The following is a 23,084-nucleotide window of genomic DNA, read 5'->3' on the forward strand; positions in this document are numbered from 1 at the left end:
GGACAATCCAGTTACACAGCAAACATCCACATTATCGCGCAACGGCATATATTTCTTCGGTTCTCCAAAAAACTGGATTATGTTCTAACGCCTCGCGGTGAGCACAGGTGCAAAACCCTGCCCCACGACAACACCACCGTACCACGAATCAGAATAACCTAGGGATCCCGCGAGTTTTCATGATGTAACCGGCGAATCAGAGTGTGAGATTGCTTGGGTAAAAAGCGATTTCGCAAGGCGCGCGCGCGCGCGTCTCGACTAACGAGAATCGGCCTGTGCTGTTGCCTCCCTTATCGAATATTCCGCGGCGGTGCCCGGACGTGAAGAACGGGACAGGAACGGGTGTTTACACGTCGCATTACGCGCAAATAACATAACCACAGGTTGGAATGAGTTTCCACGCAAGGTTCTTACGTACACACCGAAGGCGAAACGAGCGGGAGAGGGCCCCCGAGAGGGATCGATCAATGAAACGAGAGTTGTTGTGCCTGGTGTCTGCTGCCGTATGTGTTTCGTGTTCGATCGAATACTCACGGTTCATTGGTGGTTCTATGCAGTCTCCCTCTCTCTCGCGCGCGCTTTCTCAGCCGATGCCGCGGTTCCAATTAGAACGCACGGGTATTAAAATCCACGCCGGTTTAACAGACAGAAACGGCCAGTTGCCACGCGAGCAACAACCGACAGACTCGCGCGAGAGAGCACTTACATAAACGTGCACGCGCGTGCACCAGCGCCGAGGTCACTCGCGCGCAGATCTATGCAACGTGATATTAACCCTTCAACGCGGTTCGACGTATTAAGTTGCGTCCCACTTTTCTAGGCCTAAGTACCCGGCGAAGACAATCGGTTTTTCGATGTGCAAATCGCCGGATCGAGAATACATAATGCCACGGCTTCGCCTTTTGCGAAATCGCGCGACTAGCCGCTCGGAAAATTGCCGAATTCACCCTTCCCTTCCACGCCGAGATTTCAATCGAGATCGAGCCGATTGTTGTTGCGAACATGGGGCAAGTACAGATTCGGGATATTGTTTCATTTTAGCGCCAACCGCAATAACTAATTCATTTACAAATCTAGAACTCGTTGTACATCCCTCGAAGATTCCTCCGAATCTCTGAAAGAACAGATTCGGAATATTGTTTCATTTTAGCGCCAACCGCAATAACTAATTCATTTACAAATCTACAGGGTCATCCGTTTTTAAACGGCCTAACGTTAAAATGGAACAACTTTTACCCCTATCACTTTTTTTGTTTCGGCCTTGATTTCCAGATAATTGCAAAAAACCATCATTTTTTGAGTTTACATAAAATTAAATATCTCAGGACTCCAATGATGAATCTTGATGGTTTTTCCTTTGTTTAGTTTAAAATATGTAGGGGCATCTTTTTTATTTAATAAACTTTTTTGTATGACCTTCGGATCATGGTTTTTTTGCGTGGGGCACACCGTGGAGCCTGAAAGAAATAAGTTGGAAAGTGGCGGTGTGCCCCACGCCAAAAAAACCATGATCCGAAGGTCATACAAAAAAGTTTATTGAATAAAAAAGATGCCCCTACTTATTTTAAACTAAACAAAGGAAAATCCATCAAGATTCATCATTGGAGTCCTGAGATATTTAATTTTATGTAAACTCAAAAAATGATGGTTTTTGCAATTATCTGGAAATCAAGGCCGAAACAAAAAAAGTTACAGGGGTAAAAGTTGTTCCATTTGGGGTTCTCTACAGCTGGTTAACGTTTGGCCGTTTAAAAACGGATGACCCTGTAGAACCCGTTGTACATCCCTCGAAGATTCCTCCGAATCTCTGAAAGAACAGATTCGGGAAATGGTTTATTTTAGCGCCAACCGCAATAACTAATTCATTTACAAATCTAGAACCCGTTGTACATCCCTCGAAGATTCCTCCGAATCTCTGAAAGAACTGAGAAATTTGAGAAGTTGCTGTTCCGCGTACACGCCGAAAAGAAACGCGATCTTTTCGAATGAGTCAGCGCCGACTACGGAATAAAACGATACATATCATGCAAATCGCTTGGCCGGTGGACCGATCCAGTAACCAATAAATTTCGAGAACGACAATGGGCTTCGACCAGAGCCCGGTTCGAGAACGACCAATCATTCCCAACCAGTGACGCGACGTCTCGCAACTTGCCAGAGATAAAAATAACAATTAATAATCCCACGTACAAGGTTCCACACTTTCGAGACACGGCGCGAGGTGTACGTACTACGTACGTATGTATTGTATATCGCGCGATTCGAATCTTCCCGCGTCAAGGACGGCTTTTAGGCGAAACCGCTGTTACTTCGGGAAGAAAGCGTTTGCGAAAGAAACTGATCTTGTACTGGGATTAGCATGGTGACGCAATACACTGCAATTCGAGTAACCGTGGACTATCGAACAGAGAACCGAGAACCTGGATAAATATTGGAAAAAATCCTGCGGTCGACAATCTGTTTCATTAGACAAGCTGAAGGATACTTCTCGTTGTTCTACTAACCATCTTAGCAGTACCAAAGTTGCTCAATTTTCTTGATTAGAACCTACTTGAAGAAATTCTTTCAACAACGCCCAATAAGAACAACTTGACAATTTCCACGATTGTGAAACAAAAGATCTGGAATCGCTTTAGCGTGGTCGGTTCAGGCGATTTTCCTTGAAACGAATTCCTCGCGATAAAACGGGAACTGTGGGAACACGCGAGGGATCGGTGAAAAATCGTTTATTAATTCGTCGTAAATTCCTCCTACGCGTCCTCGTGTCAGTTTCCGTGGAAACAGCGACGACGTTCGGCCTTCGATTCCGATTCGATCGTTAATAAATCCCGCGTATTGCGAGCCGGTGCCATAAATTCGACCGCGGAATCCAATCAGAGCTATCTCTACGGACCGATCGGTCGGATAACGCATCGCGTCGGGCCGAAAGATCAAACAGATATTAATGCGGGAGTAACAATGGAATGGAGAGTACTTCCTGTTCGCGTCTTCGTGGGACGCGCACGGCTTGACTCACAGTCATAGCCGACACGCGCTTATGGCACCATTGACACACGCCGGCTGATTAATCGCCGGCCAGCATGTTCGTCGATGGCAAGCGTCATACCGCGATTAATAGTTCGCGACCTTCGAGTGACGGAGCTCTTTTTCATACTTCACGGATTCCGTCTCGCGAGCGTGTATCATTGTTCTCGGAATGGCTCTGCCGATTGGTGCCTCGCGAATCGATGGCCTTTCGGAAATTACTTTCATGCCGGGAAAAAATGATCGAACAATCACGCAGTTGTTCAGACACGCTTGGATCTATTTTTCCGTGGTTCTTCTGTACACATTTTACTTAAGTTTACACGAACTTTTAGACATATTTTGCACTGTTTCTTTGGCAAAGTCCATTTGACTCTACATGGTTCTTTTAAAGTCCCCTTTACTTAATTTTGTACGGGTTTTTAGATGAACTTAATTTCAAGCGGATCTACATATATAATTGCCAGTTTCTCTGTCCTCTATAACGGTAAAGATTCTCGAAACATGGAATCCTTAGAAAGCTGAAGTTTAAGTGCTAAAAATAAATTAGTGGCATATATCTCCAGAAACAACAACGGGAATTATGCTAGTCTCATTTTAAAGAAAATTTTATGGTGGGAATAAAATGATAGTGTTGCGCACGAATTAGCACAGTTGCATTTAAATGATCGCGTCGGTCTCTGATCTTGTTAGGTACGGTATTCTGCAGTGTGGAATAGATTAGGTGAATTCTGGAATTGATGCGACTGGAAGACGTTGCTGGTCGACGCGTCGTTTGCTTCCCTGATGGACTGGATAGATTGTTCTATTGGACAGATAGGTTCCAAGTATTTGGCGCCATGGCCTCTGGAATCATAACCGCTCTCCTTAGTCAAGCTATTCTGCGACTTACGATGCATCGTCAGGATGATTAGCATTGGACGCAGCGAGCAAGCGAGAAATGACTCGATTGCAATTCTTAAAAATTTTCGTTGAGGCGTGACTCAACCTCATGACGTAATGTACTATAAAATGAGGTAATTTTTAATTGATAGATCCACCGTTAGATTGTAGAAATATTTTATCGAGAGCACTTTATAAAGAATGCAAACAGCGTCTTTGCGAGCCTTAGATTGCGTATCAATGATGCAATACGCATTAGTATGCTTTAATACGGCTCAGCAGCTTTAAGACACCTTTTAAAGTGGACATTTTTATCTCGCCAGATACCACTATGTTATCTATACGAAATCTGTTAATCTGCGGTGGTCTCCCCTAATGTCCAGATTTTTCCGCTCGATGAGATTGCAGCTTGACTCACCGATAGACATTTTAAGCGAACAAAAGAGCACGCCTAAAAAACTCGGAATCGATAAAGAACCACGATCCAAAAGGAAACAGCGAAGCTGAGAAAACAGCTGCCAGTGATTCGAGCAGCGAAGCGCTGGACACAGCAACCTAAATCAAACAATATTAAATCCAAAACACGCAAAGCAAAGTAGACTGGAGAAAAGCAGAATCCAAACAAGAGAGCGTGCCCCGCACAAAATCCAGCATCGATGAAGAGCGTAGGATGCAAAAGGATAACAGCGAGGCTGAGACAACAGCTTCCAGTGAATCACGCAGCAGGCCTCCTCGTCCAGTCAACATCTTCATCACGACCCCGAAGATCCGTGAAAGAAGGACTCGGTTCCCCGAATAGACGACGAGAGTTCGGCGACCGGCTCGACGAACCCGGTTCGCCGAAAGAAGGGCCTCGAACTTCTCTTGACCGGCTCCCACGGGCAGTTTCACGGTCCGGGACGTGTTAATGCGATCCGCACACGACCTCCTCGTCGACAATGCAGCCGGCCGTGGTCGTCAGGGTCGAGAGGAGACACTCGAGCTGCTCGGAATTGCCCATAAAACCGATCCCCCAACCTACTTTTCTCGGCTTCGAAATTTTCTAGCCGGTTTCGGTGTTTCGTCAGAGGCGCGCGCGCGGTGGAAAATACATCTCGAATCCGTGGGTCCCGAAGGACCGAAAACGTGTAACCTCGGAGACACTTCTCCCCGCGGTCGTCGTTCAGAACCGCTCGGTTCAGCTCCGGGAGTCGTTTTATCCCTTCCCCGAAGCGGACGCGTAACGCTCGGTGTCGACTGTAACCGCGGAAGCTGGCCCCGACGAGCAATGTCGTCCAGTCTTACGAGAGCCCTCTTGCCGGCAAGAACGGGTCCTCTCTCCCTCCCGTGATACCCCTCGCCAACACAACGCTCGTTGCTTCTTCCTCTCTGGAGCTGTCCTAAGAAGCTTCGCGCAGGTGTGGCCCAAAGTGGTCCTTTTCGGCGCGCGAGAGTCGAGGACCCGCTGCCGTCGCCTTCGGGAACGAAACTTTCGGCTGCAGGATCGTTTAAAGAGGATACAGAGGCTGGAAAACTGTTTTCTGCGAGGAGATTATTAGAGCTACATCCAGGACCTAAGGTGTTATATAATGAATCCTGCAGTTGAACGATAGTTGAGGACAATTTTGAAGCTTGAGCACCATTACAGAGGACAATCAGGAATTAAATAATCGAAGAAGATTCTCAAGTTAGAGGATTATTGTGGTAGACACTTCCAGAAGAAGAGTTCTCAAATATTCTCAAGCTAGAGGACCATTGCAAAAGACAAAAAATTAAAATGTTCAGTGGCTCCTGAAGCTGTAGGATCATTCAAGAAGACGTTCAGCAGTTTACCAGAGGCTACTTCTTATCAGTGAAGCATTTGAACCAAAGATCCTCTTCGAACCTTCAGGGGCTAAAATAGAAGAAGGACCAGGCTTGAATCCAGTGTGGGTCAAGTGTGGATCAAGCCCGACACCGTTACATCAACACATCGAAACTGGAAGTGCCATTAGAACTACAAGCTAGTGAAGTCGCACGCGATGAAGCCAGACGAAGACAGCTGCTCTCGCGAAGCCTGGTTCTTCGACGAAGTCGAGGTCAGTACTATTTCTACCTTCGACGATCTAGAATCGATGTCGAAGCACTCGTCTGAACAGTTCGAAACGGTGCCTCGAAGCAGGAATGTCTCGTGCGCGGTTCGTCGAAGAGCGAGGCGAATATATGTAATACGCGTGGAATAGGCACATCTGTTTTGAAGTGTGATTACTGTATGGAGGTGGACTGATAGCACCAATTCGATTAGTATCGCATGATCGAATCCAGGAGCGGAGCGCCACGGGAATAGTCGTCCACGCGCGATCGCGTTTGTTTGGGTATTTATTCTAACGAGGTTAGCGGCCACTGGTTAATTGATGCTCGACGGTTAATTGGTACGAGATCATTAGGCGTTGTTGCGTGCATTTACACAATTTCCGCAGCGATTTGCACGGCGATTCGAGAAATTCGATCGTGGACTGATGCGACAGGCACGTGCGGTTTTCGCGACTTTCGTCCCATAACTCTGCGATCTTCGCAATCATTAACATTTTGCAGTCGGTACTATTTTAACTCGGAAATGATACATTTCTTCCGACCTAGAATATTTCTATATAATACCTCATAAAATACCTAAATGTTTAGTAATTGATTAGATACCGATATATTTAATAATGTAAACAATATTTTGAATAATCAGAGTCGCCATTCGAGTGCTGACTTTCACTCTCTTCAGATTTTATCCGCAATTTCGCGAGAAAGAGTCATTTTACACAAGATCTAGTACGCTAATCCTTCCAGCTTCGCGAAGAGACTCAATTCGCCGGGTCCAATTTTAAACAACTTATCCAATCTCAAGCAGTACTTCAATCAGGCGAATTACTGCTAGTCTCATTTGTTCCACGCTAGTCGAGGAACTTCTGCTCGCGGTGCATTGGCAGGAAGGCTCTCGAGAATGAGATTCCAAGATCTCGAAATCCGGCTGACAGTGTCCACCCACTCGTCTCGGCGGAACGCTCTCGTTCGCTTCGAAACGCGCGACCCGGTACGCTCGATTAACATTCCTAGCCGAGTTGCCGGCAGATGCAACTAATCGGCGATATAGGCTCGCGTCAGAGAGCAGGAGAGCGGGATCCGAGAGTGCGAGAGAGCGAGCGAGCGCGTGTCCCAGCGATCGCACCATATTTGTACCGATATCGGGGATACCGAGCGTCGGAGTGTGCGTTCGTTGCACATTACACGTAAACGCGTCGACGGTTTGCCCGTTGCACTGTCGACGATGGAATGCGAGACCGTCCACGGATTAAAACGTCCCGGAACGCGCGAAACGCGTGTTAAAAACTTCACCGGACGGCTAATAAGAACGTTATCCTCCAACGGTTCTGGGCTAAGGCCGTGCACCATCACTGGCTCTCACGAACTCGCGAACCGAGGCCTCTTGCAATTTTTCATACTTCTACCAGCCCTTTGATTTGACCTGGAAAATTTTCTAAGCTCACGGTTATAACGTAGAAATTAGGCAAAAGTGAATTTTCTCTCTAACCAATTTATTGAATCAATGAATTGAATCATGTCCTTATATTATTTTCGACTCATCAATCCAATTTAATTTACCTCTTACAATGACTACGGTATTCTTCGTCGCTTGAAACCTTTTCGAAAGAAGATCAAATTTATTGATTCACAACGTTGCGAACGGAAGTTGAAGAGCAGCCTGAGGAATCCTCTTCTCAGCAAACTGCAACCTGAGGACTCTCACGGCACGCTGATGTCGCGGAATGTCATCGTCTGCGTTCGTTCCACGTGGAAAAGAGCGAATTCCAGAAGTGACTTGCATCGAAGACGTCGATGCCGGTTTCATTGATGGCTATGATTAATATCCTGCCTCACGTAATCGATCATACGCAACAGAAGAAAGTGCATTCCGCGTATTTTCAATCTGGGAGGAATGCAAAGTTAGCAAAGGTGTATTGCAAAATTCGTTTGGATATCTTCAATATCATTAATTAACACTTCACTGACCGGGATCCGAGTAATAATCTCTAGATTCGCAATTAAACTACAGTCACACCCAAATCGTTGAAATTGGAATCAACTTGTAACCAGAGAACCTGAACCCAGAGGTGGCTTTGCACCTCCTACAGCAAGCAAAGCCAAGGGAACTTTGCGAACGAGATCTGCGAGCCAGGATTGCGAAACTACTGGGCAAAGCGGATACGAGAAACCCATTAGCAGGTCAGCGTACGAATCAGCTGGTACACGGGCGGAGGCTAATTGTCGGCTAAAGCGACACGGATGGTTTCAATGGTCTCAGGCTCTGTTTCTGTTAAATGGCCGGAACACGCCGGTCGGAAGAAACAGGAAGCTCGTAGGCGATGTTCGTCTACGAATTGCATAATACGGTTGTCGAGCGTTCTCCGCCAGCATGCCCGCGCTCTGTGTGCCAGTCAATGGAATCTCCGATGGCACGTGGTGCATCGTGCATCGTGTAAACGGCACACAGCACGCAGCTAGCTGGCTATGTACTAGTATACTACACGCCGCTTCTCGCACGTGTATCGCCGATTAGTTCCATCGAACGGCAGCAGCCGGCCTGGAATGTTGATCAGAAGCTAGCGGGACAAGCGTTTTATTAGCGAGCGGAGACGGCACGCGAGATCGATCCTCGATCGGGGAAATCCTACGGTCATCCCTTCTGACCAGGATCGAAAGAGTCGTCAAGCTGCTGCTACTCTGTGGACTTTGTACGGGCTCGCAAACATTTCCAAGATCATCAGGCCTTTTTTCCGAAAATGAAATTAGCGTTCAAAGCTGTCAACGATTAATCCCAGGAATGTTTCCAGACCGAATTTGCCGGTATGCATGCGTGACAGACACTTTACAGCGAAATCGTATCCTGAGGCCGCGCGCCAGCCTCTCTTGTGCACTGTGAAAACACAGTTGAATCGCACGAAACAGGTCTTCGTTAAATGAAACCGTGCACCAAGACGACGCATGGATTATATTCTACACCGTGGATGCTGCATGCCTTGAGCCACGGCTTGATTATATTCTACGTCCCTCGGTAGAACCCTCCCGTCGGCTACGTCTTCATCGTTAGACGCCGAGCGCGCGCGCATGTTTATGCAAAGTTGCGGTTTTCTATATACCTAGACGATCGCGAAAAAATCGAGATTAAGTAGTCACTTATTTTAATTCCAGCTCTTGCCCGCGCTCTCCGACTCGTTTTCTTCTTTGGCTCGCGTCTACCGTAAGTGCATAATATCCGCAGCCCATCGATCATACACCATGCTTCGCATTAGCCCGCGTAGAAAGGTAGCGATTACACCGTTCTACAACCGTACGTATATAGAACGTTGCAGCTCGTGTTAGACGGCTCCTCGTGTTCTTGAATTCCGCGGATTTTTTCAGGACTCTTTGTGTTTCAGTGGCAGCGATTGTGTTCCGCCGTGTAGAACTAATCTGTTTTAGGCAATCTCGAGAGATAATGCGCTCTCGCAGCATCGCTGCATGTTTGCGCAAGCTTACAGGCACGTAGATCGAGCTCTTGTAAAATGAAGATCGACCGGGTTGAACTTGTTCCAGCCGAGCTATCTAGCTTGTTTTACAGGTCTCGTTTATCATGGATTTATACAATCAATTAATTATACGCTAAGTAACGTGCTGCGCGTGGAGAACGATGCCGCCTGATTACATGCTCCACATTGTAAAACCTGCTTGTTTGCCGTACCTGCTCGATCGCGTTGCTGCACGAAAAGGGATTGACAATATCTCATCCCGATGTCGGTTCTACCTCTTTACGTTACGTGCGCTGGGTGCAGAGAGAATTTTCAATTTTTCTTCATTCATCGCTGATCACACATCTGCGGCTGTAAGGAGGAACGCCGCGTGTCACATACTTTCACTTTCGAGATATTGCCGTTTACAGTTTTGATCACTAATTCGTCACACCGGTCATCGGTAAGATTGCAGTATTTTTTCAGCATCTCGAACTTGTTTTCATGACTTCTTTTCTGAAATTGTGACATGCTGCGTTTTTCCTTGCAACAGCAGAGTTGCTCTCGAGAATGCTCTCAATTTGCGTGTCCATTCGAGAGTATTTCAGAAATTTGTTGCTCCCGGAGTTTGACGTGAGAGCTAATTCTCGGAAACTCCTCTCAGATGAATTTCAATAATTATAAGTAGACTGCGGATTCTCAATTTATGATGAAACTGATTCGGTGAAATATGGAGCAGTAAAAGATTAGAAAAATTTCAGAGTACTGTAATGTTGTTTTTAATATAATGAAGTCATTAACCTTCCGTCGGGCGCAACCGATCTGAGAGGCACAGCGCGATCATTTAGTATCCGGAAAACACAAGCGACTCAGTCACCCCCACCCTTCGGGAGGGCCAAAAGGGCGGCCCTACGAGTATAGACGACACCAAGTACACTATTTCCCCAACAGCAGTTGTATAAATGAACTTAATTAGGTGTTTATCCCGTCAAGCACATTGCACCCGACGTGACTGAAGGTTAAGGGGTGAAATCAATTTTACCACGCTTGTATTAGCTTGCCAAGTTGTCGTTGTTGTAGCTGTTGTTCTATGCGTCAAATATAGCTAGAGACTTGAAACTTTAAACATGGCTCAGAACTGGATGACAATGCAATATTAAAAAACAAATTTAACAAAAACTGCGTCTAGGAGAAAAATATTTAAATATTAACCGTCACACCTCGTCGCGCGACGTTCGGCAGTACGTCATCGCGTTCAGCGATCCCCACTCCGCGCTCCAGCGCTCCCTACTCCGACTCATCCCCACTCCACTGACCCATTTCGCACCGAAAGAGCTCGGTCAGCGTGATGTTCCGTTCATTCAGTTCCATTTCGGACAATTTCAGACTCCATCAAGAGACGTTGTCTCTCGTAATCATCCTATTTTGCGTATTTCCATATCTTGCGTTTCTATATATCTTACTGTTTCATGCCAGCATTACTATATCTTGCGTTCCATTTAAAAAAGACTAAAAAGGAGAAAATAAAAAATATATAAAAAAAACTTTTTAAAAACTACACTTATATTGAAATGCACTAAAAAGGAGAAAATGATTTTTTTAGATATTAGTGACTATAAATAAAAGCGTGGAGCGCCCACGGAGATTATCAATACAGTTTAGCACTCCACGCTTTTATTTATAGTCACTAATATCTAAAAAAATTATTTTCTCCTGTTTAAAGGAGTTTTTAAAAAGTTTTTTTTAATATACTTTTTTATTTTATTCCCGCGTTCCACCAATCGGTACAAATTCGAGATTCCCCGGTAGGGTTCCGAGTGAAATGCGGAAGAGCGACGAAGTAGGGGGGAGGGCGATTGCGAAAGGCATTTGAAAATATTATTGCGAGTTTTCCGCGATTCCGAGCGAAATCGCGGGCCGACACGCCCGGCTGTTGCGAGCCGATCGCTCGACTCGCGCCGATAACAGCGTTCGGCTTTATCAGTGGGTGCGCGCGTTAGAATGTAGAAATCCTTGGATCCCGAGAGATCAGGTTGTGATCAGGCGCGGATCCGCGAGCGATTCCCGCGCGGACACGCGGCGAAACTGGACTCGCGCGAGATCGGGACGCGTGAAAGTAACGCGATTGCGTAAACCGGCTAAAATAACCTAAGCGGCGTTTTTTCCACCGGTGTCCTTGGAACAATGGGACTATCAGGTGAGAATCGTAATCTCGAACAGGCGCCCACGATGCAATTAGTAGTCTAGACTCCGATATTAATTACTATGTTTGTGTAAAATCGATCAGACATTCTTTCGATTTTGTGGAATTTTTATGTCCAGCCATTTGACAGTCGCAGTGTTAAACTAAACACTATCTTAATTAATTGGTTTCGGCGCCTTGGAATCGTAATTCGTCGCTCAGACTAAAAATCGATTAGCAAACTGTATGTATAATTGCGTCGGAATTAATCGCAAATTAATTCAGAGTCTGGTAGATGCAAAAAGACCGAAAGTATAATCGCTGCGACAAACCTCGCCATTCCAGTTTTTGTCTTAGCCTTTCCATCAAATGAGTTCCACGAGAATACATCGGCAGGCTGCGGATTTTATGCAATTAAAACGGAATGAGTAGGTGCATTGTAAAACGGAAGAGAAATTAATTAATTAATTATTAGAATGATTGAAATAAGAATGATCTGACTCCTGTCTCTTGAAATAGATGCAGACACTACAAGCACTAGGGTGGACCAACGCCCCTAAAATTGTGCCATTGGTTAAGACAATAGTCTTAACTTCAAAAGTCTTTCCTTCAAATATTCCCATCCCTATAAAATTTCCTGTTTTTCGCAACTCAACGTCAATGTGGCACGTCTTCCCCTTATCCGATTAACTTCATCTTTGGCAGGAATTATTTTCTTATACAATGGCATAATTTTAGATGGGGGGGGGGCGTGAAAAAATTTCGGATAAAAAATTTCACCAGGTACAGCTAAGGTCTACCCTAACGTGGCACGTCTTTCCAACGTCTGATTGATCTAAAACTTTGGATATATAATGTTTCATGAAATGGAACAATATTGGGGGGAGCCGAGCCCAAAATTTCATGGCCGAAAAATGAGGTCCACCCTAATAAGCACATATGTATACATAATATCGAATCTACAAAATCGATCGGTGTTCAGTGTCCTGTTTGAAGCCGATGAATTCTGTTTTATTTCGAGACAGCACGTAGCCGATCCGAATCGGTATCGCCCAGAGCGGATTCGCAGCTCGTGCGTAAAAGCTCGTGCGTGTAGAACCGATCGGTTCACGCTCGCGTGCGCTCGGTGTTGCAACGCGACCGATCCGCTCGAGCATTTCGATCCGCGGGATTCCAGCGGGCAGGAAAAGCTGAAATAAACTAGCGGCAGCGGCAGAACGCGCGGGTCGATCCCGATAACGCCGAGACTAGTTTTTAAAAAAGACGAACGCGTTCGTCGAATATGTTTCTCGGCCGGTTGATTCCGCGTTCATCGAGAAAGAGATAGAGCTCGGGTTCAACGCGATGGAATTTTAATCTAGGCGAGACCGGCAATTGAGATATTCGCATTTAGCACGTCTACATTTTTACGATTCGCAATTGCGATTCGCGATGTTTCTTCGCCGAAGGTCGCCGATCGCCGAACGTGCGCTGAATCTTCGAGCAGAGGAAAAAATACCACGACCGAGTTTCCATTCTGCTGCGCCGATACCGCGGGACGTGTACAATCCTGCCGTTTACAGATCAAAGGATCGATGTTAATTGCCGACATTGTGGAGAACAAGCGGCTGTCACGTTTTCGCTCGGTCTGACGCTCGTAAAAATTCCTTGAAACCGAAACAATTCGCCCGACGGAACGAAAAGCGAGAACGGAGGAATCTTGTCGAGGTCTCGACCCTGTCGCTAGTTGTAGATTCTAAGAGCACGCTCGATATATAGAACGATGATTTTTATACGGAAAATCAGGTGTGTCCGCTTTGGTAATCGCTAGGAGTGTATTTTTTGTTCGGAATGTGGCGATATGTGGGATTGTTGACTTTCTAATGAGTAATAGCTGTCTTTTAGATAGGAACTAATATATCTACGTCGATTTTATGATTCTATTAATAGTTGGACACGTTCGACCGATCACTCTATTAACATTGCGACTAGACTGCGGATTTTACGCGTTTCCAGGCAAAAAGATAAAATATGTTCTATTAAACTAACCAGTGTCACCCGTAAAATTGTTTCCTTGTCAAGTGTCGCAATAAATAGACTGCGGATTCTATGCATTTATGACAAAAACAGCCACGTACAATTTAAAGCAGTTGACGTGTCAAAAATATTTAAGGATATCAATGTATTATTTTCAGCTTAACACTTTACCTACCGGAAGCCTATTTATAAGATTTTTAATAATTGTGCTGTACCCAAAGAAAGCATAGTTTAAAAGATTGCATTCTATTAATAAATTTCTGGATCATATCACGAATGTACTTAAAAAATAATACTTTGCAAACAAAATTTTAATGAGTTTTATTAAATTCGGTGAAATCGGATATCGCGGACTAAATGAAAAGAAAGGCAAGACAGGCTTGGCGCTTGACAAAACTCACGTATTCAGTAGGGCTGTAACTTTCCTTCGAAGGTCGAAGATTTCGAAGCTTTAATTTAATTTAAATAATATTAACAGAAAAATACAATTTTCATTTGGCTCCTGTGTCCTGCAATCAATGCGAACATTTTTTATTTTGCATAAAGATCCGTCGTCCAGTAATAAAATTTGCATCTGTTACAGTATCAGTACAAGAATAATTCTAAGCTTTATCAATTATCTAGTTTCTGAAAAGAGAGACCAAAAAATCACATTAAAAGTTAAGTGCTATGTCAAAGAAAAGTTTTCATTCGCGTAGACATTCGCAGTCTAGTGATTATGTTGGGCACAGAAGTTGATCGATTGCAGCGAATGTCGTGCAGTGCCTTGAAATGATGATGGGTTTTGTCGGATTTCAGGGACGGTAAATGGTAGGATGGACAACTGCGGAGGCGGTCAACGCCTGCCCCCGGACGGGGACGAGTTCCCAGCGGCGTATCAGGAGTTTGGCAGCGGCGGTCAACAGTACCGATTCGTGACAGCGAGCGCGACCACGAGGGCGTCGACGATGACGGCGAACGGTGGCCTCGTGTGCGCCGACAGCGAAACAACGTTCATCGGCGCCGAGAGCTTCAAGCTGATCGACGGGAACGTGGTCACCACCGCGAGCATAATCCTGCCGGACAACAGGGTCGTCGAGAACGGACGACAGGACGCCGGCAAGCTGAACGAGATCAACGGGAAAACAGGCGTCGACAAGGTTTGTCAGGACACCTTGGACGGCACTGTCTTGGACAGCTTCCCGAAGAAAGCGACGTCCAACTATGCTACTTATGGAAACCAGGGTAACGGGAACGTGATGGTGTCCGAGAAGAAGGTTGAGATCACGGGATACTATCATAAAGATGCGCCGGTTATCGAGGAGACGCAGGATCACGTGGAGAAAGAGGTGGTGGACACGCCGCCACCTTTGCCTTTGACTGGTGAGAATGCTGTTCTTCTTGATATTAATCCTTTGCACTCGGAGCTATTCTAATTCGAAAAACGAATTTCTCTTCTTCTTCATTTTATCGATATAAAACTGATAAATACTAAATACTAAATCTATTCATTAGAGATTGAAGAAGTTTGCAAATATACCTGTTATTCTCCAAAGGCTATACTGCGGATTTATTTATGCATTTATGAAAAGAATTAATAGACTGTCTAAGTAGCTCTCGCAGCTTGCGCAATTTATACAACTTTTAGTTTACATGAAAATCCGCAATCTATTCGTTAGAGATTAAGGAAGTTTGCAAGTTCCTTGGAAATCTTAACAGAAGCTCTCTACTATCTCGCTAAACAGCATCCTCTGTTGCATTCTCTCCAGGTCCTCCAAAGATAGAGATTGCCAGCGTCTACTCCAGGAACGCCCCAGCTCTGGAACCACCGCAGAGGAAGTTTTCCTTGAACGGTGAGCTATGGCGGCAGGATGACAAGTCTGAGAGATCCGTCAGGGACAAGATCGCCATGTTCTCGTCGCAGAGCAGCCTAGATGGACCACTATTCCCAAACTCGGTCACTGTAGCAACAGCCACTACGAACGGCAGGAGACTGTCCAAGTATAAATCAACGGAAGACGTGTGCAGCGATGAGAAGAGTCCAGGACAGAAAGAGAGAGCATCCTTCTTCGCTGATAGAACTCAAAGCTCCTTCGATCTGACGGATTCAGGACGGAACGTGGGACCAGAGACAAACAGAAAGTATGGCCAGAGGTCTCCCAGTCTGTCTCAGAGTCCCTCGTTCATTCCGCCAACAATTTACACCTCGAAGACGTTCCCAGTAGTCCCACCCAAGCCTGTCGCTTCGATTTCATTGATTGGCTCCTTCGAGAAAACCCAGAAGAAGAGCTACGCACCTCCCGGTGCTCAGCAGAGTAGCGTCCTGCAGTCTAATCTCGGCAATCATCAGAATTCAGCAGGTGTGCCACTGAAAACGGTCGTTTCGAATGCGTTGACTCGAGCGACCAGCTTTTCTGGTTCGACGCCTTACCTGCAGGACCGAGGATCCACCTGCAATGACCTCCTCGCTAGCTCCCAGATCAACAGGACTACCTCTTTGGCGTCCACCATACGCAGACCTAGCGAGGACATCCGGAGGACCAGTCTCAATCAGCTGATCGAGCAGAGGAGGAGATCCATCTCTAAGCTACGGGGATTGGTCATCCCTGAGAAGGAGGCTATACCCATCGAAGCCCCTATTGTTGATCTGCCTGAGATCAAGTCTCGAGATTCCATACTGCATCAGGTTAGCGAACAGAAGTTGAGCTTTTTTTAAGTGAGGGAAATCCTTGACATTACTGCGTGGTGGACCCAGGAACTCTATTCCAACACATTTGGGTTTCCCGCTGCCTTTACACAGGGTGGTCCATCTAAATGTAGCCATCTAAATATCTCCTTCAACTTTGATGACATAACAAATGTTTTTAATGCAATGTGTGTAAATATTGTCCGCAAGGTGAATGCTTTGCAAATGTTATTTTCTTCTCAAGATCTTTTTTCCCCGGAGTCTTCAGTTTTGCAAAGCATTCACCTTGTGATACTGATAAAGAAGATATTTAGGTGGCTTCAGTTAGATGGACCACCATGTATAAGCCATTCCCTGAGGAGAAGCCCCCTCAAATAGTCCTAACAAGGAACCACAGCTACGACAACTGTGTTTCCCCCTCCCTGGCCACCCGATGGAAGGCTGAGTCCAGCTCGACCTTCCGATGACTCCGGTGACCCTGTCGCTCTCTCCGGCCGGTGCGGGCGAGGTGGTCCCCGACCGCGGTAAGGGCCCGCCCCTCGGAGGGGTGCATTACGCACACCTCCGGGGACCAGCCCCCCATCCTGTGTCAAACAGAAGTTAAGTTGGAGACAGTTGAAGACACGGAGAATAACGCAAACATCTATTGTTTCAGATCCCAAAGGCCAACATCCAGGACAAGTGGGGTTCCCAGAGCTCCATAGCGAGCAACGCGAGCACGGCGAGCGTGCCGCTGAAGGCGACAACATCCTTCAAGATGCCAGCGCCTCAGATCCACTCGAAGTACTCGCCAGCATTCAAGAGGAAGAGCCTGGCTGTCTACGGCACGTCTTCCAACAATTCTCCCGTAAACGGGACCACGAAGACCGCCTCCCAAGCCACGCCAACTTCAACTTCAACGATATCAGAACCGCCCAAGAGTCTAGAGAGCATCTGCAGCCCGACTCGCAGCGACTACAGCTTCGAGTTCGCTTCAACAGCTAGTTCGCCCGAGGGTTTGCGCAGCAGACCGAAGGCGACGCAGAGGAAGACCAGGATGGACTACGATGATTCGGATAATGATTCAGCGGTGAGCAGCTCGCAGAGCAGTATCTCGAGAGGATTCAGCCCACCCATGTCGCCGGTGCCTTCGGAGAGATCTACAGTCTCTTCGGAGAGGTCCTACGTGTCCGCGGAGACCAGCTACAGACATCGTGCTCTCATCATGGACAGTCCAACGAGAACTTACGCTAAGGAATCCAGCACTGATTATTCTCGCACGAGCATCGTCAACGAGAGGACTTATGTTTCCGAAAGATCGTCTTCGAGCAGCAGCAGCTCGGATCCCAGATCCCCTCAACCTGTGGACTCGAATCTACCCAGGACCTCGCAGATTCCTCAAAGACAATTGAAACGGTCGAACAGCACCGACACCAACTGCAGTACCTCGTCAACTCTGACTTCAGGGTCCCAGGCAAGTGCAGAGTCATTGTCTAGGCGAGTCCTGAAGCCGCAAAGTGTCGAAGCCATCAACCGGAAGAACATTCTAGCCAGTGCAAGGTGTCGGAGTGGGAGAGACTTGAATGGATCGCCTTTGATACAGAGAAAGTTCCCTGAAGCGGATCATCTTGGTGAAAACGGTGATGATCGTCCGAAAGGTAGAGTAAAGAGCACCGTTTCTAGCCCTCAGGATGTGAAGATTGCTTATATCGAGGTGACTGACAATTCGTTCGCGGAGGATGAGTCCTTCCCTAAGGAGGAAGAGCCGAAGCTGCCTCCGAAGAGGAGCGTCCCGCCTCCAATAGCTAGACCGCCCAAGTCTGAGCTGTTGGAGCCTTCGAATGACTTGAAGATGTGGGTGCGCACGGAGGCGAAGGCTCTGGCTAGGTCTGCGGAGCTGAAGTCGGTGAAGAAGATCGAGAAGAAGCCGGAGCCAACGGTGGAGATAGTGAAAGCTGGCAAAGTGGTCGAAAATGAACAAATACCATCAGGAAATCGTAATAACGATGCTGAGACTGCTTCTGTGGAGATCACGAAGCAGAGGAGCAGAGTTAGCGAAACTCCGAAGAAGATTCCCGAGGACCAGAACGATTTGTTAACGATCCTGACTACGAAGAGCAGGTCTAGATCGGCGATCCACGTGGACGACGGCAGTTTCGGTCGGTCCAAGAGCCAGATGAGTTTGGAGGACATCCTGAGCGCGAAGAGCGAGGCGAAATTATCAAGGACGCAAAGCGTAGAAGGTAGAGCTGAGAGAAATACTGTTGGCCAGAGTAAATCGGTGTGGGAGTCGAAGGAGAATCGGTATGGGAGACGAAGCTCGGCGACTTCGAGCGATTCTTGGAACGACGATAAGCCTTTTGTGTCAAAGATACCGACGCTAGGCAAACCGCGGATCGCAGATAACGTCGAGGAAACGGTGGAGGTGGACAAGTCGAAGATGATGTCGAAGATCCCGACTACGAGGAATCTGAGTCGGAGGAGCGCGAGCGTTACGGACATGAAGAAGGCGTTGGAGAAGATCGAGGCTCCTGCCAGTCCTCTTCAACCACCTACAAGTGCTCACAATCGATTCCCGAGTCTCGACAGCAGTGTAGATGAGAATCTGTCGTCAGCAGGCACGGACGTTGACACTGACAGGTGCTGCAGCGAGCAATTTGGCAGTATCAGCTCGCTTGCAAGTAGCACCAGTTTGATCTCGCAGCAGGAGCTGGCGCAGCTAGTTGAGGAGGCCAGTCTAGAGGAAGCTAGAGGTGCTCACGACGTGATAGTCGTATTGTTGCACAAGGAGAACCCTGCTGGTAGCGTCGGCATCACGCTGGCTGGAGGAGCAGATTGCGAAGTCAAGGAGATCACGGTGCACAGAGTGCTCGCGCATTCGATCGCTGACAGGGACGGACGGGTGCAGAGGGGAGACAGGATCCTCAGCATCAATGGAAGAAGCACGCGAGGTCTCACGCATAGGGAGAGCCTGGCCGTGCTGAAGCAGCCCAGGTCCGAGGTGGTCCTCGTCGTCTCCAGAGCCAGGACCGAGGACGGGTGCAGACTGAGGTCACGGACCGCCAGCGTCGAAACTATCATCGAAGGTGAGTACGAACGCTGTGTTGCTTTGCGTTAGAGACACCTCTGGGCTTGAACCTTAAAGGTAGAACCTTAAACCTTGACGCTTGAGGATTGAATCTTGAAGTTTGAAGCTCATTGACAGCGGTTGTCAAGTGTTCCTAGTCGGTCTCTCCCGAAAAATTAGCCATTTCGCAAGCATTGCTAACGATGATACTGATACTGTATCGAGACACGCCTTAAAGTGCATGTTCAGTTAACAGTATAATTTATCAGTGTACATAGTACTGATTGTACTAGTGGAAAACTGTTTGCAAAGCTCTCGAACGGCGCATTGAAAATCATAAGTGTACACAATCAAATTTTTAAACTGTTGCCGGTTCAAACTGGATTCGTGTAACTGAGTATTTACACTGTCACAGTTACAGCGAAAAGAATGTTTGTCGCATAAAACTCCGAATGACGAAAGTCAATAAACATAGTTATGTTTTAAATTCTCTTTCCCAAAGGATTCGAGGTGAACGGTGTCGCAGAAGATACTGCTTGGGGACCGCCCTCGGTGGTAGCAGTGTATAAAGATGGGGCTGGTTTAGGATTCAGCTTAGAGGGTGGCAGAGACAGTCCTCTTGGGGACAGGCCGCTGGTGATCAAGAAAATATTTACCGGTGAGTTACAAAAGTTTCTCAATTTATCAAATTAATTGGCAAGTCCTGTCGCTTATACCAACACTCCTTTCCACTTTAAATCCTCCTACTCCTCGTTGCATTCTTATTTATAAATGAACCTCCGTCACTGAAAGTCCCGACACGTCTCAGAGAGAATGCTTCTTTCGATCATCATCGCGCCTTATCGAGCCTCAGCCGTGTAATACCGATGACGATAATCATTATAGGAGGTGCTGCCGAGAAAACAGGTGCCTTGAACGCAGGGGACCAATTGTTGGAAGTGAATGGGAACGATGTGACACGCATGTCGAGGATCGAGGCGTGGTCGCTGATGAAGAAACTACACGACGGCGAAGTGAACCTCCTAGTCAGGCATCCTGCCACCAAATCGTCGTGAATGATAGTCAATTAGATGGGGGACGCGCCCTGCGAGGAATGCCGATCGAAAGGGCAGAACCCTCGCGATCGTTGAATGAAAGATTGCGAGGCGAGACGAGATTCGAGCTCGAAGAATCGAACGATACAATGCGAACGAGAGATTGTATCTCTGAAATGTCCCGTGTTCGAAGTTCTTTTTCATGTTGGTTTTAAGCGTAACGAATGAATTTTGTTCAGTCGTAAGGAGCGTTACTTAGAATCGTCGGTGCCGTGCTTATTCTGCCGAGGTATTATTGTTACGTGATTGTTTGGATACCTCCGTTCTTCAGGGAGATCATTCTTCTTTGTCCTTTTCGTTTTGTTTTCTGGTATCCGTCGAACTATAATTTATACGTGTTACCGTTGTTTCGAACACGGATCAATAGGAAGGAACGCTTTTCCTACTTAGCTAGTACCTAGATCGTAACGAGATCATGATGAGGTCGTAAAGAGAGGGTGAGATAGGGGAAGAGAGAGAGTAGAGACACGCTTCCGTCCTCGCAATCTCGCGAAACGCGAATTTGCCAGGACCAAAACGAAGAGAAGGAATTTGTAAATAGGAAATGCGCAAGAATTCGAGATGTAACACGGGTGTCTAGAAAAAACTGTCGTACATAATTAAAAAAGAAAAAAAAGGGAACCGTCGGAGGGGAAAAGATATGTTAATATAACGCGTTTACGTTTACTGAATTATTTAATTGTAGACTGACATTCGTTTCTAGATTTGCGTTTGTTAAAAATCGTGCTGTGATATGTATGTGTGTTATTATTAAAAACTAACAAACGTTAATGAGAGCAGAAAACCACTCGCAATAACAATATATTCTAGCCTAACAAATATTTACGAGATATTTGATTAATTGCTTTGATTCTTTAACGTTTACTTATGCTTGTTCGTTCCCCCCTAACCCCACCCCCTCGTACATATTTTCTATACAAGATTCATGAATAGGAAGCGCCGCAATGTAACTTTTGTCGATAATAAACAATACGATCGAATTGCAAATGTCTCAACATATCATTCCTTCCAGCCCTTTTCCTTGTTTTAGATGCAGCGACATCCCCGGCGCAAGAATTTGCAAGGGAGGATCAAATAAAATGTACACAGGTTTGAAAACAAAATTAACATACCTAGTTCTATTCATTCCATTTTCGTTTGTACATTAATACCAATAGTATTTCTTCGGCACACGGGTCTCTTTGATGCCCATCTTGTCCATCAGATCCATCTCGAACGTTTTCAAGGGAGCCTGAATCAAGAAAACATTGAAATAACAAACTTCTAATACGATCTAACACGATACAGACTGATGCGAACACATCGATTACGTACATCGAACGTCACTTCCAATACATCTTCCGAAACTGTGTCTTTAGCTTTCTCTTGGTATACCTCAGGGTTCTTATAATCTATAGTTTCTTTGCTCGATTCTGGCATCGGGATGATTCTACCGGTTCGAGTGGACACTCGTACATGGTCACCATCTTCCGTGTACCTCCATTCGATGGAAGTGGCTTTTCTGAAATGAGCGAATGTATACAAGTGTATTAGATAGCACAATTCTGAATTGCATCCCTGCGGTACTCACAGATCAGCAGGATCGACCAATTGGACTTGCATTGTGACCAATAGAGGTTGTTCAACGCGGGCATAAACTCCAGGGAAGTCTTTAGTTTTTCCCAGACATTCCAATTTTGTGTTCAACCCTTCCACGATAATCCAATTTCTCTCCTGATAAATATCCCTCACATACCCCTGTTTTCCTTTGTCGGCGCCACATAATATTTCCACCTGAAACCAGGACATGACAACAAATACTTGGAACCTACTAATTAACGCTTTAACGCTTTGGACTCGTGTGATACTATTTACTATCCAACTTAAGGTTAGGTATGGTTAGGAAAATAACATAAACGAGTGATATTTAAATAAACGTGCTCGCAATTGGGAGAGGATTTAATATTAACGTTACGTACACGATCTCCACGGAAGAAGCTCCAATTCTTTATAGGCTCAACGTGAACGAATTGAGTGTTCCTGCCAGGCACATTGTCTAGCTGGAAACCAGTCGTCCATGGTCGATGAACGGAGAAGTAAATATTCTTGCGTTTGATCGTCCGTGGTAGGTACTGTGGTTTGCCACGCGGTGTTTTCCAATAAACCTACACAAACATTTAGTTGTAAATAAAGAAACACATGCAAACAGTTGCGGTAAGTACTAATTAAAGCATTACTTGTTCGGTGACTCGTTCTATGTAGCGATCCGGTAAATTCGCATACGCTTTCGACCACTTCTTCAATCGCGTAAATAAACCATTCGTGAGCCTCATTGTACAAAATTATCACTGAAAATTCACTTGTTCACAGTTCTAAATTGTAAACAAACAGAACCAACAATCGAGTCTTCGAATCGATCAATGAGGATGTACTTCTGATGTACTTCTAAAAACAGGTGGCGCTGTATTTACGTTGTAGATGGCAGTGCAGATTGGTGTAGATTCGCCTTTCAGGGTGTAGATCAGTGTAGATCCGTTTGTGACCTCGAAATTAGTTTGAGCTCCGTCCTGTAGGGGAGCTGGGTACATGTTCTCTCGTTGAATCGTCGAGACTGTCGAGAGCACGGTGCTCCGTGGTCGAGAGGCACAGCAGCGCTAACGAGATACCATCTCGGCGGTGACAGCAGTCACTGCATCAATAAATG

General features: G+C 46.2%; 2 protein-coding genes across 6 annotated transcripts in view; one reads left to right on the forward strand and one right to left on the reverse strand.

Moving 5' to 3' along the window:
- The window catches only part of Bbg (PDZ domain-containing protein big bang), a 123,202-nt gene extending 101,814 nt beyond the window's left edge, over positions 1-21,388 (forward strand). For all 5 annotated transcript variants that reach the window (XM_076420213.1, XM_076420210.1, XM_076420211.1 and 2 more), the window contains 5 exons: positions 14,395-14,958; positions 15,345-16,261; positions 16,917-19,326; positions 19,810-19,965; positions 20,193-21,388. In XM_076420213.1, the coding sequence (XP_076276328.1) occupies positions 14,395-14,958; positions 15,345-16,261; positions 16,917-19,326; positions 19,810-19,965; positions 20,193-20,362 (4,217 nt within the window). In that variant the 3' untranslated portion in view covers positions 20,363-21,388. The remainder of the gene's footprint in view (positions 1-14,394; positions 14,959-15,344; positions 16,262-16,916; positions 19,327-19,809; positions 19,966-20,192) is intronic.
- Positions 21,389-21,491: 103 nt separating this feature from the next.
- Positions 21,492-22,838, reverse strand: Mrpl24 (mitochondrial ribosomal protein L24). The gene is made up of 5 exons (XM_076420234.1): positions 22,618-22,838; positions 22,360-22,545; positions 21,972-22,174; positions 21,716-21,902; positions 21,492-21,632 (listed from the first exon to the last, which is right to left on the reverse strand). The coding sequence occupies exons 1-5, from the start codon at positions 22,711-22,713 to the stop codon at positions 21,546-21,548; spliced, it is 759 nt and encodes a 252-aa protein (XP_076276349.1). The 5' UTR covers positions 22,714-22,838; the 3' UTR covers positions 21,492-21,545.
- Between the last annotated feature and the right edge of the window lie 246 nt (positions 22,839-23,084).

This window comes from Lasioglossum baleicum, chromosome 3 (genome assembly GCF_051020765.1).
Source record: "Lasioglossum baleicum chromosome 3, iyLasBale1, whole genome shotgun sequence".
NCBI lineage: Eukaryota > Metazoa > Arthropoda > Insecta > Hymenoptera > Halictidae > Lasioglossum > Lasioglossum baleicum.